At 41.1% G+C, this 11,989-nt stretch overlaps 5 protein-coding genes across 5 annotated transcripts; 2 read left to right on the top strand and 3 right to left on the bottom strand.

The window, feature by feature from the left end:
* Nucleotides 1-423: 423 nt before the first annotated feature.
* Nucleotides 424-3,001, bottom strand: ATC70_007126 (uncharacterized protein; the record flags this gene model as incomplete). Its single annotated transcript, XM_064826390.1, has 6 exons — nt 424-574; nt 631-807; nt 873-2,500; nt 2,567-2,703; nt 2,785-2,841; nt 2,896-3,001. The coding sequence occupies 6 exons, from the start codon at nt 2,999-3,001 to the stop codon at nt 424-426; spliced, it is 2,256 nt and encodes a 751-aa protein (XP_064676488.1).
* An 881-nt stretch (nt 3,002-3,882) lies between these two features.
* Nucleotides 3,883-4,890, top strand: ATC70_007125 (uncharacterized protein; the record flags this gene model as incomplete). Its single annotated transcript, XM_064826389.1, has 6 exons — nt 3,883-3,919; nt 3,981-4,142; nt 4,253-4,286; nt 4,342-4,535; nt 4,612-4,692; nt 4,763-4,890. 6 exons carry the CDS (start codon nt 3,883-3,885, stop codon nt 4,888-4,890), a joined length of 636 nt encoding a protein of 211 aa, XP_064676487.1.
* A 2,455-nt stretch (nt 4,891-7,345) lies between these two features.
* Nucleotides 7,346-8,745, top strand: ATC70_007124 (uncharacterized protein; the record flags this gene model as incomplete). The annotated part of the gene is made up of 2 exons (XM_064826388.1): nt 7,346-8,094; nt 8,163-8,745. The coding sequence occupies 2 exons, from the start codon at nt 7,346-7,348 to the stop codon at nt 8,743-8,745; spliced, it is 1,332 nt and encodes a 443-aa protein (XP_064676486.1).
* Nucleotides 8,746-9,394: 649 nt separating this feature from the next.
* On the bottom strand, nt 9,395-10,054 carry GCV2 (glycine decarboxylase subunit P; the record flags this gene model as incomplete). The annotated part of the gene is made up of 1 exon (XM_064826387.1): nt 9,395-10,054. The coding sequence occupies one exon, from the start codon at nt 10,052-10,054 to the stop codon at nt 9,395-9,397; it is 660 nt and encodes a 219-aa protein (XP_064676485.1).
* Nucleotides 10,055-10,308: 254 nt separating this feature from the next.
* ATC70_007122 (uncharacterized protein) lies at nt 10,309-11,041 on the bottom strand (the record flags this gene model as incomplete). Its single annotated transcript, XM_064826386.1, has 4 exons — nt 10,309-10,539; nt 10,590-10,732; nt 10,789-10,831; nt 10,886-11,041. The coding sequence occupies 4 exons, from the start codon at nt 11,039-11,041 to the stop codon at nt 10,309-10,311; spliced, it is 573 nt and encodes a 190-aa protein (XP_064676484.1).
* Nucleotides 11,042-11,989: the final 948 nt, after the last annotated feature.

Below are 11,989 nucleotides of genomic sequence, written 5' to 3'. Positions count from 1 at the left end.
TTATGATCTGTCTTAATTTGTATACTAATTCATTATGGCCTAGCTGTTACCCGCCTCATGTAAACGTATCTTCCATCTAGCCAGAGCAGGTCAGTTATTTTGTTTTACGCCATCAGTTTGAAGATGCAGGTACTGTTATTAAGCTCCTTTCTTTGGCGAACTGGTCTATTTTATACCAGCCTCAGTAATTTCATAATGGGAGCAAGCATTCGAGCTATTTTGGTAGCCAAGTTACCTTTATGTCTCCACTTATTACATGTTGAAAAATGATCAGCTCGTTTATTTTATAGGGTTCATCCGTAAATAATGTTCTAGATCTTTACTCTGTCATTATAGGACCCAATGCCAACTTGTACTTGATCTGTTGAGCTGTCAATCTTTCGCGTTTCATTTTTCAGTCAGCGTGATGCGGATGTTCTTGTTTCACACTTGTGGTAGCGATTCAGGTTCTTGGGATTGTATTTGAGGCAGTGTTTGGGATCTCTTGGGTGTATAGCGCTTTTTGGCGGGCTCTAGGAAATCACTGGGATGAAGGAACATGCAGCGATCCATAAATGTACATTGCTCTCCCATTCTACACAAGGGTTAAAATACAATCGAAAATGAAATAAACGCATGTTACTGCCTTACCTGCACTCTTTGATGGGATGTGAGTATTTACAGTGGTTGTTTGTGCAATAAGGCCAGTGCACACAACGCGATTTCCATGTTGGAAAGTGAGTCTGAGATTGTCTCTCAATACGTTCAGCCTTGGTCCAAGGCTTTTTGTACACGGTATCCATGGTGGCAGCACGCTTGGGTTTAGGACTATACAACAGATACATGTTACTACACTGCGCACCTGCTTCTCTTTTGTCCTCCTCCTCACTTACTTGTTTTCCTTTCCAGGATGGACAAACTTGCAATTCTTGTTTGTGCAGTTGGGATAATACGTGCACTCTACAGTCGACATGAAAGGTGTAGCTGATTTGGGTGATTCTACTATTGCTGGCTTCTTATTGTTATTGCTGTTGGCATACATCTGATCCCAGGACACATCAAATGGAGTGTTGGCATCTGCAGTGCTGATCTGAGAAGGCTTCTTGCTATCGCTAATATCTCTTGTGAGTTCAGTTGAATTTGTGCTGGAAACAGACGAAATAGCAGAGGGCGATGAAAGCACATTGTCCTCAATCTCAACCTCAATGTCAGAATCAGACTCGACATGTTGTTGTTGTGGCTGCTGTTGTTGTTGGTTTTGGTGTTGCAACAACTGATATGCTGCCGTCGCCTCTAACGAAGCCAAGTTGGTTGTGATGGTGGGAAGTACCTCCTTGTTGATCGCGCTTTGAAGTTTGGCAGTAGCAGTTTTCATAGCATCCGAATACTCATCATACGATGTGAGTTTGCTGATATATTTACGAGATGCAGAAATAGTGCTGGCTGTAGTAATCTCGTACTGTGAGAGATTGTCGCTGGATGCTGACTTGGTAAGATTTGCCATTTGCTTCTTACGACATACTTCCAATGTCTGCTGATAATCTTCAGTTGCAACAAGAGCAACAACATGTTTCTGAGCGGCTACAGTGCACTCGGCTGTAGTAGCTTCATAGGCAGCAAGAACAGGATTAGATGGCTCACAACGCTTGGCAAGTCTCTCATGGTATTCAGCCAATGCTTCAGTATATTCAGGGCCTGCTACGATGTGCTTGATATTTTGACAAGCATCCATTTCAACAGATGCGGTAGTGGCTTCATAAACGGCAAGGAATGGCTTGGGAGGTTTAGGCATAGCGGCGACAAATGTTTGAGCTTTCAGAGCAGTGATAGCAGTGGTGGCCTCGAATGCAGCAAGGAAAGGTCTAGGTGTCTTGGGTAGGGCAGCAATGTATTGACTAGCTTCCAATGCGGTGGAAGCAGTAGTCGCTTCAAATGCAGCAAGGAAAGGTCTGGGTGCCTTGGGCAATGCAGATACATATTTGCTGGCCTCTAAAGCAGTAAGGGCAGTGGTGGCCTCGAATGCAGCAAGGAAAGGTCTAGGTGCCTTGGGTAGGGCAGCAATGTATTGACTAGCTTCCAATGTGGTGGAAGCAGTGGTCGCTTCAAAGGCAGCAAGGAAGGGTGCCGGTGCTTTAGGTGCCTTGGGTAGGGATCCGATGAATTGTTGAGCTTTTAGAGCCATGCTAGCGGTTGTGGCTTCGTAAGCTGCAAGCACTGGTTCAGGAGCTTTTGATTTGACAAGAGCAACATCTTGATCTGTTTCAAGAGTAGCTGCAATAGCAGAAGCAGTGGTAGTGACAGCAGCAGAAGCTGCAACTGCAACTGCAACTGCACTCTTAACCTTGACCTCTCTACTGGATTCGGCATGTCTGGATGTACCCTCCTCCTCCTCCTCCTCCTTCTTCTTCTTCTCCTCTTTGAATTCAGTGCTGATCGACTCAACTGGAGTTGGTTTATAGTTGGCGGCATCTCTCAAGACAATGGCGAGGGTTGCTTCATATTGAGCAAGGAATGGTTCGGGCTATAAAGCAAACATGGAAAATGGCGTCAGTTTGGGTGGTGTGACAATGCAATGCTTCCCTATTACCTTTACTACTACGACGGAAGCACCCGACTCTTTGTCTGTCTTTACTACTTCTTTGGCCTTCTTCTCAGGCTTTGTAGAATCAGTGCGCTTCTCGTTATCAACTGATTTAGTGATTTTGGTTTGACTAGGAGCATCATCTACATGTACATTTGGTAAGTCAAATGTTGGGTGTGTACATTGCAGTAGAGTATCGCTATGAATACGGAAGATTCTCTCACCTTGTTTGACTTCTCTGCTTCCATGTTGCTGAATGGTGGAAGGAGTTTTCTTGTTTCCTGAGCAGTCTGTCAGTCAGTGAAGACATACATGTCAAACTAAGCTTTCTTTACCGAAAAGAACAATGTAGACACACACAGTTCCCACAAGAATACAAGCAATTGTGCCCAAAGTTGCTCTTGTAGCAAGCAAAAAGATTTTTTCAAGTAAATTAGGCATTGTCGCGCAAGTCTGTAAAAAGAAGAAGAAAGAAATACTAAAAGATTTTTCGCTGCAAGATTAAAGGTATCCTGTCCATCATCGTCAAACCGCAAATTTTTTTCTTTTACCTTCCTTCTGACTTCAAGATCCGCATCAGACATACCTTGAAGGTTTCCTGGTAAAATCAAGCCAACACGGATTCACTCAACCTCGCTCTTTTGCTAGGTAATGACCAGCCTCGTGTCTTGAATCACTCTTGACTTGGTCTGATATTTATTGTATATCAACCCAACCTGATCCTTTTTCTTGTTTGAAGGCGGGAATAAGGTTTGGTAACTAGGTGTGGCAAAAGCATTTGAGAGTTTCAAAGTGCTGATGTGACCCTGGAGGTTGGGATCCCGTATTCACGCAAAGGAGATTCCATGAACGGAACGACAGCACAGTATGTAGGCATGGTTGAGTTTTCGGTTCTGTTCAAGCATAGCATCAAGGAGCCCATGATGTGATGCTGAATCTTGTCGGCATTTGAGACATTCAAGTGAAAAAAAGTTCATACCCGGAGCAAACAGTTTCACTAAAAATCCCTACCTAAACAAGGCTTGGATCCGTATAAAAGAACCTGCAATTGCATCTGCTCTCTCTTTGCTTTATGCTCTGGCAGATCAACAAACAGATGCACTGCACTCAAGGCAACATGCATCTGAATGTAGCGAAGCTGTACGGTGCGATTTAGGATCTCTTTCGTCCATATCAGTGCACACATCTGAGGTCTCTCTCTTGTACATCTGAGGTTCAATGCCCTGCCGTTAGTGTACCATTTAAATAGTGCAACAACCGGATCTGATCCCTTCCTTTTCTTTTATTTCCATTTCAACTTTGGTTTGAACAAATTACTTACCATGAGCAGAGACGATGAATATGACTATCTCTTTAAAGGTAGTTCCATATGGGCATCCTATCTGTGCGCTTCTATATTAACCCCCTTACTCTTTCACAGTTGTTTTGATTGGTGACAGTGGTGTCGGAAAAACCAATTTGTTGTCTAGATTCACAAGAAATGAGTTCAACTTGGAGTCAAAGAGTACTATCGGTGTAGAGTTTGCCACTCGTAGTGTTCAAGTCGACAGCAAGACGGTGAAAGCACAGATTTGGGATACAGGTACAGTGATACATGTTCATATATTGTTGTTTCTCTCTACATCCCATCCGATCCAATCTCCGGGAAAATGAGATTCGCTTTACAGCAAGGCTAACACGATGTCTATGTAGCTGGTCAAGAGAGATACCGTGCCATTACCAGTGCGTAAGTATCATGTGTGATTGACAGGATACTGAAAAAGGTACTTATATCTCAGCAGCTACTACCGAGGCGCTGTAGGTGCATTGTTGGTTTACGATATCGCCAAATATGCGACTTATGAAAACGTGATGCGCTGGTTAAAAGAACTACGGGATCATGCTGACTCTAACATTGTTGTCATGTTGGTGGGTAATAAGAGCGATTTGCGACATTTGCGTGCAGTCCCAACTGAGGAAGCAAAACAGTTTGCAGGTAAAAAGGATGCACAAGAGAGTGATCTACCCCTTACCGCTTTATTTATGCTCTTTTTTTTTTTTTACAACTCTAGCTGATAATGGTTTGTCATTCATTGAGACCTCTGCTTTAGACTCGAGCAACGTAGAGCTCGCATTCCAGAAAATTTTGACAGGTATGCGGACAACCGTTCATGAGATGGGAATAAGAAGATCATTATTGATGTGTGGCTTCTTTTTTGGTAGAAATCTATCGTATTGTTTCCAACAAAGCCCTCGAATCCTCTAATGATGTGATTAGACCAACAGCAGGACAAACTATTACAGTTACTCAGCCATCAGAGAATGAGAAGCAAGGAGGAGGTTGTTGCTAAAGTGTAATCTTTTAAAGATTATTTACACAACTATATACACATATATTATAATATCTTATTTTTCTTTGGGGAGGATCATTCATTTATAACAACATCGTATCATACCCGAAATAAAACTATCATTATCAAAGTATCATGTTGTACGAGCTTTTCTCACTGTAGATTTTTCAGCCTCAAGGGAAAGTTTAATTCAGTTGCCATCCAGCACCATATTAGTTACAATACTACCAAGCCTTTAGGATGCCCAGCAAGCCATGCTAAGCACACTTGGATGATGAGCTGCCCTGAGATGATTTTATCTCTAATTGCATATGAGTGTATTTATGCTTCGGTTGGTTCTCTACTCTCGCTTCGCTTCGGTGAGAACCAATCTGCGCAGCGGCAGCTCACGCTACCGATTGCCCTTTGATCCTCCACTTACACAAGGGAACTCTCGTACTATCTGTGGATTTGACCCTTATGTGATGTTCCACATCCATATACAGTGGAGATACTTCACATACGGGCAAGCAGTGTATTGGTATCACCCCTTTCTAGTCAAGAGTGTGCCTAATATAGTAAAAACTGGGCGCATTTGAGCTGTGTTTTCTCGCGTTCAACACCGCTTTAAATCGTCAGAATACCACCAAACAATTGCTCTCAATTAGCACTAACTTGTTGACACTTTTTGCTCAACTTATTGGGGATCAAAAAAACATGGTCAAAAATCGAACAAAAAGCATGAGGTACCCCTCATGGTTTTCATCAAAAATCAAACGATCGCGTTTTCGACCCTGATAATGAAGGCTTTTACTATAGCATGTAGTAACTCAAAATGCTTCTAACACTACAACGCAGTCCCTGAAATCATCTTTGTGGGACTTTAATATATAGAATTTCGACTCTTTGGCCAGAAACCTCTTTTCATATTTTCATAAATTGCTCAATAAGTTTATTCAAAACATTTACCTTACTTGGTATCATTGGATGTGCCTTGAAAAGTACTTCAACAATGTATTAGGAAGCATAGGGTGATCATCACACTTGATATAGTCGAATCTGGTAAAGTAGTTCAATCAGGTCGAAAATATATCAAAATTTGGCCAATCTGGAGTAGATTAAAATTCTGAGCTTGAATCGATTCTGGCTGCTGGTGGGGCCGGCTGGCAAAGTCAGTGCAGTAATAGATGCTTTTGAAGTGTATGGAAACTAGGTGGTAAATTATATAGCACTATCGTTAGCCATGCTATTTTTCTTACATTCTATATTTAATAACGCCAGTCTGTCAAAATACTTGTTAGATCGATTTCTTTCCTTCTTGAGACTTTGAAAATGTCTAGAGATCAGTAATTTAGCATGTTATGATAAGCCTAGATCATGATTGCTCCCATTTAATTTCAGCTCTCAATCGCGCAAGATCGCTCATTTTATTCTTGATGATTGCATTTGGGAAGCCAAATGCTATATTTATTTTTAACTATGTAGCTCATTTTACATTGAAAGGCAAGCCTATATAGCCAATGTTTGTAGAGGCAGTCCACTAGGGTATGCTTGTGTTACTTTGTGTGATTCATTTAGACATTCAATTTCTCCTAGTGCTCAAAGTTGTATGTATACATCTTCGTCATATCTATTATATACATTTGGAAGCAAGATCTTGAAGTGATCGCATCAAGTAGAATGAAAACTACTTGACAAATTCAGAATCAGGAGACAGTGATGTTCTGATTGCCCAATGTTTATATCTGGATGTGTAATAGATGATTCATCCTGTCTTATACGTCATTTACATGGTCTGCAAATGCTTACCCCAAACATTTGCCACTTTTATTGTCATCATGTTGCTTTGATACCCTGTATTCGAATTGTAATCACAATGTTTTCAATTAATGGCTGCCATCATCATTAAAGGAGAAACGCTATTGATGATGAGATGCATAATACTAAATCAAGAAATATCTTGGCTTTGTATAGGTATACATTTGCCTGCATACAACAACTGCTGGTATAAATTACGCATCCAAATTGGAGCAAATCAGGATCGAGTTGAGCTATGCTTCCAAGTAATTAAATCCTAAATATAGAATATAGCAAGTCTCCATCCAAAAAGATGTCTTGATGACTGCAATCCACTTCATTAACAAGATGATCTCGCCCTAGCATACTTCTGGGTCCCAACTACCTTGTTTGTTAAAAGTAGAGCCTAAGGTTTTTTGTCCTTATATAGAGCATTATTGTAACAAGCAGATCTCAATATGAAGAGGTGTCGGTACATCACCCCGTTGCAAGCTGTATATATCAGGTGCGCCAGAACTAATCAAATTGTTTATCCTTCTCCGCCCCAAAGAATCACATATCAATTTACCCTTTACCCCTTTTCTATTCATATTACACTCTTCTTCTTCCACTCTCTTTATTTTTCTTTGTGATTAATTAGCATTGGAAAATAGGCGAATGATCAATGAGTGTTCACAGTATGCCTGAGGATGACGATTCAATCAACAACGGCATCAGCGTTACAGCATATCCTGATATTGTATACACCATCGAGCCAGTCATCACACATGTCACTTACTTGCTACGAATGGTACGTTGGAAGCAGGGCTATACCCGTCAATCAATTGCAGCGCTGCTTGTTTGGACTTTTGTTTGGTTTCATCCTTTTATTGTTGCCTATACACTACCTATATATATCGCTGTATTTGTGTACTATGGTTTCATGACCGAGACACCCATCCACGAGAAGGCTTCGACCGCCAACGTGCAAGACAACCTCACCGCCAAACTGAAAGAGATTCAATACGAACTATCCATGATGTTACCAAGTGCAGAATTCAAGGATCAATTTAAACAGTACTGTCGATCATTGTTTGTGCTTTCTATTTACCAGAAATTGCTGCAATTCGTTTCGGTCTACACCATTTGGATAACTTGTTTGGGGTTGTTTGGTCTCGACAAAATGATCTGGTGCCTTGGATCCATTGCATTTACTTGGAATAGCCCTTTGTTTAGAGTCATTCGCTATTCATATCACAGGGCAGCATTCATTCTTCGTCATGCCAATCGCGTCATTGTTCCACAAAAGGCCATGACTTCACCACACAAACGCAGCAAGAGCCATGAACATTTCGATCGTTGCTATCATTTCAAGGTGATTGAGCATCAACGCTGGTGGTTTCATAAAGGATGGACAGCTCTGCTATTACCCAACGAAAGACCAGAATGGTAGGCTTTTTTTAAAGTGTATCACATGAGAAAGCATAGAGACTAACAACGTAGCATTCTTACTATAGGTCTGACGAATACCTTATTCGAGTACCATCTACTCAAAAGTTCCAGTTACCGCCTCCCACTACCAAAGTTGATCCAAAAACGCAAAAAATGACCACCATCACATGGCAGTGGGTATCTCAAGAATGGCAGATAGATGATAATCGCAATGTAGACAAAGATGGATGGGAATATGGCAATTGGAATTGGGAATCATGGGGATCCAAATCCTCTGGTTTGCGTGTGCTCACAAGACGTCGGCATTGGGTCAGGAACGCCCGTCTCATCATCAAGGAAGCGGAAGAGGGCTCTTCCCATCATCCTGCACCTATTCACATCAAAAGATCAAGCTCTTGTTCAACTTCGACTTCTGTATCATTATCTTCTACATCTTATTCGTCATCTGTGGATTCATCGTCGTCTTATCTATGCACGACACCTACATCCTATACCTCCAACACAACAACAGATCTCCTTCACAGGTTTCAAACAAAGTCGTATTCCACGAGTACCATCAGTCAAAATCACCATCAAACTGTGGAACCAGCATCGCCATTTTCTGATACTGCTTCCACTGTGGATAGCCATTTCTGGTTGCGCCGGTAAAAAGACTCACTAGAGTTTTTGTTTTGATCATTCATCATCCACATTATCACCCTCAATTTTGAAACTGTTCTATCATTGTATTACTTAATCTTGTACCATTTGCTTAAAACTATTATACACACACTTAATGCCTTATACAACTCTATACACATTGCTTTTCATTCCCATAAAAATGAATGCGTCTAATAAACTCCCAATTTTTGGCTGTATTGCTACACACTAGTGATACTTTGGACTAGTGCCATGATGATTGTATCCTTACACCAAGTGCAACATCTCCATGGCCATCAGCCAAGCAAGTTGAGCCAATCGCACTGTCATAAAAATCGACAATGGATACAATCAACATTTGATTTAATTTTTCGTTTCAATTCTAGTTACAAATTATGAAAAGATGTAGGAATCACCAGCCCTCTATTACCCTAGTCAGGGACAAGATAACAGATAGGCACTAAGACATTCGTACTCATTCTCAACCTGGGTTGACACTCAAAACCGACTCATTAAAAAGAGTTAGCGAGTAACACTACAAGTTTTCAGGGGCGCTCGCCGCACAGAGAGCGCCCCGGTCCAAAGAATTCATCTGATTGACAGCTTACCACAATGAGGTTAGTGTCACAAACAAATCCACCAAATTGTGGTTTACTTTTTATTTGAATAAAAAACTAGTTAATCCTCCCAAGGCTAATCCAACAACCAAAAAGAAGCTAATCACACTGCCTACAACCGACTTTTCATTGTGGCTGACTCGGCTTGGTGCTGCTATGAAAACAAGACTCGTCAGCCATCCATTGCTAATAGCAAACAGCAGGATAAGACCAAAGTACAACATGTCGCTATTCAAAAGAGGTGTACTGCTGTTGCTGCTGTCATGTAAATTGCAACTGAAAAACAAGGGAATGAACAATGTTCTGGCCAACGAGACACAGATCAATGCCTTGCTGGAATATACCTGGCAACATGCAAATATAGGTAACGTTCTACCGACCCAATCGCCAATATTGAATAGCAAAAAGTGAAGCGAGATAAATGTCGCTGCATCTATGTTGCTGACAGATCGAACAAGCACTGTAATCGACGGGAATAGAGCAAGTGTGATGATGTAGATGTAGACGATGGTAAAAATGTAGCCAGTTGATTTTTTGGTAATGATATCTTGCATTACATGCTTGCTTGAACCTGTAGTTGTGTTTGTTGGTGATGCTGTGTCGTCCATTGTCATGGTCATCGGGATTGTGTCTAATGTGGAGGCAGTGTGGCGAATTAAACGTAGATAGGTTGGCTGCCGTCTTAATGCAAAGCGCCCCATGATTGCTATTAGTGTTACCAACAATGCGGATATAAAGTAGTAAAATGTAGCTATTGCATCTAATTGCTGCCTTTTGAAGAGTAGTGTGGTCAAGAGAGAAAAGAGAGCAACAGAAACACCTGCAATGCCTAATAAAAGTACCTTTGATTCAGTCTCGATCTAAGGATGTGCATATCCCTCATACCTTGCCCACTATATATATATATATATACAAAACCGTTAGGTGGGTGCCTTTTTAACTTTCCTAATCACATTTACCTCATGACAGCTTGCATATACTTTGGTAAGAGTTGACTTGTTTCCGCAAGCACCGTTAATTGGATCATGCTGGTCGTCAAACCAGTAATTACCATGAATGCAATCGTAGTCCAGAAATAAGAGACAGCGGCTGCTTCTTTTGGATCTGTCAAGGAAGACAGAGCAAAGAATGAAAAGATAAGCAGGTTGATTGATAATGGCACAACGACATCGATATTCAAGGTATCCTAGAACCTAGACGTCAATCGAAAGCTCATTGCCATGACGCTCAGCATACCTTCTTTTGACGTATCCACAGCAACACAGCCAAGGAAACTAAGTTTGAGCAATTGAAGTATGCCGAGAAATAGTTCTGAAAGCTGTCTTGATAAGGAGATCCAGCAAAACGAGTGGAAAAGTAATCTGAAGCAGTGATAAAGACTTGCTATGCGTGTTAGACTGAGGCGATTTTCCATACAGAATAGTTGATAGTATACCGTTCCATGGTAGTAGCATAGCGATGCCATATGTAAAGTATATCTATAGTATTCGTCCATCAGATTTTCACGACTATAATGTGATGTGGTAGCATACCCAATATACAACTAGCGGAAACTGCTGATTTGTGTGCCGAGCATCTGTTGTGTCATCTTGCTCCTCTGGTGCTAGCAGGTTTTCGCGCTGCGTATTGTCATTCGTTGGTATATACGAAGTAGAAGAAAAAAAGGTCGGTTTCCACTTTTTAAACATTGGATGCTAAAAAAGTGCTCGTTTGGAACAGTGTGTGCCCCTCTCTGCCAGGAATTAATTTTGGTCTCAACAAGTTTCTATTCGTGGAATGCATCACTGATCGCATTTTGAAAGATAGATGCAGTTATAGCACACCGTGAAAACACAGTTGCTTGAATCCTCCAATTCACTATAACAGGCACACAATAAGGAATGGCTTTAGGAAATTTAGAAAGCTTTGCTTAGTTAACCATGGCGAGGCTATCCTCTCGAGTCTACAAGGAAATCTCTTACAAACTCGACCATTTGGCTCTGTTTTGTGCGCATGAAACGATCACCATCTGAAAAAACTGTCCTTCATAATATTCAGAGTGTATTGTCTCTTGATGCACAAACCGTTAGCAAAAGGGTGGTTGTTTTGCTATATGAATATCACGTAACGACACTGTAGTATTATAAAGCTCTGGAGTTGCTAGATGTCCATTATAATCACGCCGTACAGTAATTCTTTGATAGATGCCAATGTACACTGAAATCTTGCATTTTAGCTTTACTCTATCAGATGAGAACCTTCCAAAGCAGCTCATGACTGCATACCTGGATTTGATGAGATGCTCCACATTAGTATCAATGGGAACAGCTCATATATGGATAGACAGAATACTTACATTGCCTTTTATTTCTCAGAGATACGCAAAACACAGCGAAAAGTAGGTGCGTTTGGGCCGTGTTTTCTCGTGTCAAACGCCATTTTAAACTTCCAGAATAGCACCAAACTATCACTCCTGCTTAGCAGCTACTTTCTGACACCTTTGCTCAATTTTTTGGAATCGTCGAAAATCGACTCCAAAACCATGAGGGATACCTCATGATTTTCATTGAAAATCAAACGATCGCGATTTTGACCCCAAAAATGAAGACTTTTATTATAGCATTTATTAAATCAAAATGTTTGCATCGGTCCAAAGC

The sequence above is a fragment of the Mucor velutinosus genome (genome assembly GCF_035048745.1).
Source record: "Mucor velutinosus strain NIH1002 chromosome Unknown tig00001549, whole genome shotgun sequence".
Classification (NCBI taxonomy): Eukaryota; Fungi; Mucoromycota; class Mucoromycetes; order Mucorales; family Mucoraceae; genus Mucor; species Mucor velutinosus.
This window is presented reverse-complemented; position numbering and strand designations above follow the sequence as displayed.